Genomic DNA, 5,079 nt, shown 5'->3' on the forward strand with positions numbered 1-5,079 from the left:
GAGGCCAGGTCTACCACTGTTGTAGGAAGGTGTGGGTAGACCTGGACTTCGGAGGCCAGGTCTACCACTGTAGTGGGAAGGGGTGAGTAGACCTGGACTCCGGAGGCCAGGTCTGCCAATATAGTGGGAAGGGGTGGGTAGACCTGGCCTCTGGAGGGGGGGCGCTCCAGGGCAGGGGGGTAATTGAGCCAGGGGGTGGACGGGGGTGGAGGAGATGGGAGAACCGGCAGGATAGGGGGGGAACTTACCTCCTCCTGCTGCTTCCTCCTCTTCCTCATAGTTGTGGAGTTCCCCCTCTCCCGCGAGTATCGCGGGTCCCCCCCTTGTCATATTCTAATAGAACATGCAGATGCTCATATGATACAATCGAAACCATTGAACATATGATTATGGAGTGTCCTAGATTCAATGAGTTGAGGGCTAATTGAGTCACCCCTTTACTTAAAGATATGGAACTGCTAAATGTGCAGGCCCAGGTGTTGTGGCTACTATTGGATACAAATGATCATGTCACCCTCTCAGTGGCAAAATTCATAGGTGCAATAATCAAATATAAGAGAAATAATACTGAGTAAAGTCTTTTAAAATATCTTTTGGTTCTGATTTCTGCTTAGGGTGATAGCCGTATGAGCAGTACTAGATAGATTATTCCAGTGTGCATCACCTTCCACTCACCAACACTGAACATCGTTTGCCACTTCCAATTCGTGGAGTTCCTCCCAGAGCATTTCACAGTCGGCCTTGGTTTTCACCACCCTGAATAATTTTGTGTAATCTGCAAACTTGGCCGCTACTGTGCTCACCCCCATTCCAGATAATTTATGAACAAGTTAGATAACACCGGCCCCGGTAACAATGTTTGTGGGATCCAACTGCTTACTCTCCCCCATTGAGAGAGAGCTGTCCACTTGTTCCCACTTTCTGCCATTTAACCAACACTTAAAAAATGATCATTTCCTTATTAAAAAATTCTGGATGGCAAAATGTAAACTGGCTTAATAGTTCTTTACTATCTCTGGGCTGAAGCTGTTACATTATAAAAAAGAATCATCCTCCATTTCCTTCTTAAGGGGAGTCCAAATTTGTTGTAAGATGTGAGTTAAAGCACAAATCATAGTGCCTTCCCCTTCACCCTAACACTGTAAACTAGGTGACTTTTATCTTTCCTCAGATTCCGACAACTCATTGCTGAATACGAACCAGAAGCACCGGAGGTATCTCGGCTATTCCGTTCTGCTCTACATGATGTTCTTGAGAGGATGAAAGAGGAAGAAGAGGCGAAGAAGCTTGCTAGCCAGTGGAACACAAAACACAAAACCAGCCTTTCCCTCACAACTTTCAAAACCCGTTCCAGGATTTCCCCATTCAGCAGTGATATCAAGACCATTTCAGAAGATGTTGAGAGAGGCACTGATCCAACCAGGAGAGTATGGAGCATGCCAGAGTTCAGGAGCACCAGGGATTACTGACTTCATTTACTTGTAACAATAAGATTTTAGAGACAGACCTTTGTATTTATTTATTTATTCCCCCCCCCCGTGTGTGTGTCTCATTTTTGTCTTCTGTCCAATTGACCCTTTTTGCCCTTTTCTGTGGATGAATTCGCATGGACACTTAGGGGGCTTCTTTTAATCCATGCATCTGGAGTTTTGTTGTGCTGTCAATGAATATGTGCATGGTGAATCATTCATATGGATTGGCCTCACAAGTACTGATTGACAGCTTTGTGTGCGATGGTGTGGGTAAAAAATTCCATACAGCTCATTCTTGTGATTTTGTTTTCCAAAGATCGAAAGAGAAGTTCAGAAAAGTTGTTATGAGAATCAGCCCCATGTGTCTGTTTATCCTTTTTATGGATGCCTCCCTATCTTACTGTGTCCATAGTAACTGGAGCTGATGCACATTTTTAGATCACTCACCACAGCAGTCCCTGCCAGAAACTAATGAGCATATCCAGAGGCCCACAAATACAGTTGTGGAGTGGGGACCCAGTAGAGAAATCTTCTAGTAAATCCCCCTACAATGAGTAACCTTTTTATAAAGCCAGGACAGGCAATGTGTGCCACTTTCCAAGCAGTGCCAGTCTGTATCTTCCGCTGAAATATTATCACTATCGCTATTAGGGGCTGGAGTAGAGGGACTATCCCACACATTCCAGCCACTGGTTGTCCTCTGTAAAACTGCCTTTCTGGACAGCACATACAAAAGAGACATGCTTACTTTGCCTTTGTGGAGCAAGAAGTGTAAAAGTGAATCTCACTGGTTATTAGGGACAGTGATTGGCTACTGTGGCCAGTCAAAATCTGTGTACCTCTCAGCATACCATTTGTCAGTTGAAGGCTATTTCTAATTTATTTGTTTTGATTCTTCCCTTTGTGAAACCAACAATTACATGATCCTAACCTGATACGCCCTTGCTTTTAATCAGCATTTTGCCTGTGTTGAATGTCTCCTGGTGAAGATGAATCCCATATGTAGTTCTGTTGAACATGAGGCTGTGCTATGGACATCTTCAAAGGGCCCTCTCTGCCTTGTTTCTGGCTCTAGGTGAGAGGGAGAAGGAGCAACGTACCAGTTCTATGGTACAGCTCTAAGGCAGCTGTACTTACATCCCTTGCTTTGAGATAAATGGAAACTTCCTGGTGCACTCTGCTTTTCTTCTCTTCTAGAAGAAATATATTTCTGTTGCTGAACAGCACTGATACTCATGGAAGCTGTCCAGTTTTGTGTATTCATGGTACACAAAATGCAACTCTAGTTAGAATAGATTTCTGAACATGACCTCATTTTAATCCAGTTTCGCTTACTGAAAAGAAAACCTTACGTAAAGCCAGGGCTTTAAATGAGATTTATTAGCAGCAGCTTTGCATTGCCTGCATTTGCACACATAGGATAGGGTGTGATCTAGGCCAGAGTTAAGTACCATTGATATCAATAGAAGAGATGTTGTAAGTTCTATTTAAGTCTTCACTGAAATCAATGGTACTTCAAAAGGACATAACTGTGGTTGAATCTGATTTCAGACACTTGCACAGAATACTGTGAACACATTTGTAATCTTCAGGAATGGTTTATGCAGCCAAGACTGGGCATCAACTCTTGTTGACTTTTGATCTGCAGGTGACTCCTGAAGGTGAATGGGGCACCCAGGGTTGAAGTGCTTCAGGTAATAATAATGTGTACGGTCAAGTCAGCCAACTCAAGGCAACCTCAGAGTCATGGAGTTTTCAAGGGAAGAGATGAGCAGAGGTGACTTGCCATTGCTTTCCTCTGTGTAGCAACCCCTGGCTTCCTTGGTGGTCCCCCATCCAAGTACTAACCATGGCTGCCCCTGCTCAGCTGCCAAGCTCTGATGAGGGAGGGCTAGTCTGGGCTATTAGGTTGCTGCTTAAATTTCTCCTGGAATGATTTTACTAGATTTAGGTTTTAAATCTACAAGCAACGCAGGACAGTGTGGATGCACTGATGTTTTTAACCCAATCTTGACAGACAAAAGGGTTTCTCTCAAAACATTGTGCAGGAACACCAGCAAACTGCATTAATTAGAAAAAACAAAAAAAACAAAACAAAACCCCAACTCAGGGCTTCCATGTGTTACATCCCACTTGACAAAGACCATTTAAACTCAGGTTCAGAGAAAGAAATCAAAATGTTGACAATCATACAGTTGCTATGCCATTTTCTATGCCTCTGAATACTTATTTAAGGCATTTGTATACAACTTTTCCTAAGCTCAGTGTTTTACATAAAGAGACTTGTGCAAATAAAATTAGGAGCTGAGGGTGGCCTCCTGGCTTAGGGATCTCCTCTCTTACCTATTCCCATCAGGCCACAGAAGTGGACACTGAGAAGGTCAGAGGGGTGCTTCCCTAGCCTGAATTTCTCAGGCTATTAATGGCCTATCCTTGATAGGGCACTTTTTAAAAGGTGATGTTCTTGGGGTAGAACTGGCTTCTTTGTTGTCTTGTGTTTGTGACCCCCTTGTGTTTAGAGCATGAAAACATGAAAAGCCATTTTCTAACCAGTCACATGACCACTTTTGTACCTCTATGTGAAGTGTATTGCATTAAACTCTGAAATACATTCGTTAATTTTGGTCATCCTTTGGCCTTTTTATTGATTTACACTGCTCTGTCTGTTAGAACCTTCAATATTGCTTCTGATATGGTCATATTTTATTAAAACTCTGAGCACTAATTAAAACAAGGGATGTTTCCTAACACATAATCCATCTTATTGAACCAGAGAATATAGATATGCTAAGTATATCTATGTAGTGGAAGAATAAGAGTCCAGTGGCACCTTAAAGATTAAGACCAATTTCCCACAAGCTGCTGCTCCGCCCTTGCTCTTCCTTTCCCCCAATCGTATGTGTCAATTTCCCACTACCTGCTGCACAGCCACATTTTGACCCGCAGCTTCACCCGATTTCCCCCGTATCTTTTTGACCCTCAAAAAACAGGATCAAAAAGACACGGGGGAAATTGGGTGAAGCTGCGGGTCAAAATGCGGCCGCGCAGCAAGTAGTAGGAAATTGACACATACGATCGGGGGGAAAGGAAGAGCGAGGGCGGCTTGTGGGAAATCAGTCTAACAAAATTTGTGGTAGGGTATGAGCTTTTGGGAGTCACTGCTCTCTTCTTCAGACAGATTAACATGGCTATCCATCTTTATCTATCTAAGCAGATGTAGTAACACCATCTTGGAAGATCAACAATTTTGTATTTAAATGCCATAGTATGGCTAGTGTGTCTGGCTAGGATCTGGCAGACCCAGGTTCAAATCTCCACTCCATTTTGCTCAACTTCCCTCATTACAACCCTTGTCAAACAGGACTTCTCTCTCTGTAGGTCCCATAAATCTCCAGCAATGGGGTTTTTTTTGTGATCAAAGGTGAGTACCTCCCTACTTCCTTCTGCACCAGTGGAAAAACTGGCTGGATCCAGCTGTTCTCCAGGGAGCCTTTCTACAACTTAAGTGGCTCTTCCATTGGAGTTATGAGCCACTTAAATTGGAAGAAAGCTCTTTAGGCTGAAGAAAGACTTCATACCACTCAATGGAGTGGAAGGATCCACCCTT

General features: G+C 43.4%; 1 protein-coding gene across 1 annotated transcript in view; it reads left to right on the forward strand.

The window, feature by feature from the left end:
* RD3 (retinal degeneration 3) overlaps positions 1–1,469 on the forward strand; it is a 7,284-nt gene extending 5,815 nt beyond the window's left edge. The window contains exon 2 of the mRNA XM_015427631.1: positions 1,172–1,469. Coding sequence (XP_015283117.1) covers positions 1,172–1,469 — 298 coding nt within the window. The remainder of the gene's footprint in view (positions 1–1,171) is intronic.
* Positions 1,470–5,079: the final 3,610 nt, after the last annotated feature.

Source organism: Gekko japonicus, unplaced genomic scaffold, assembly GCF_001447785.1.
Source record: "Gekko japonicus isolate JY-2015 unplaced genomic scaffold, Gekko_japonicus_V1.1 scaffold45, whole genome shotgun sequence".
NCBI lineage: Eukaryota > Metazoa > Chordata > Lepidosauria > Squamata > Gekkonidae > Gekko > Gekko japonicus.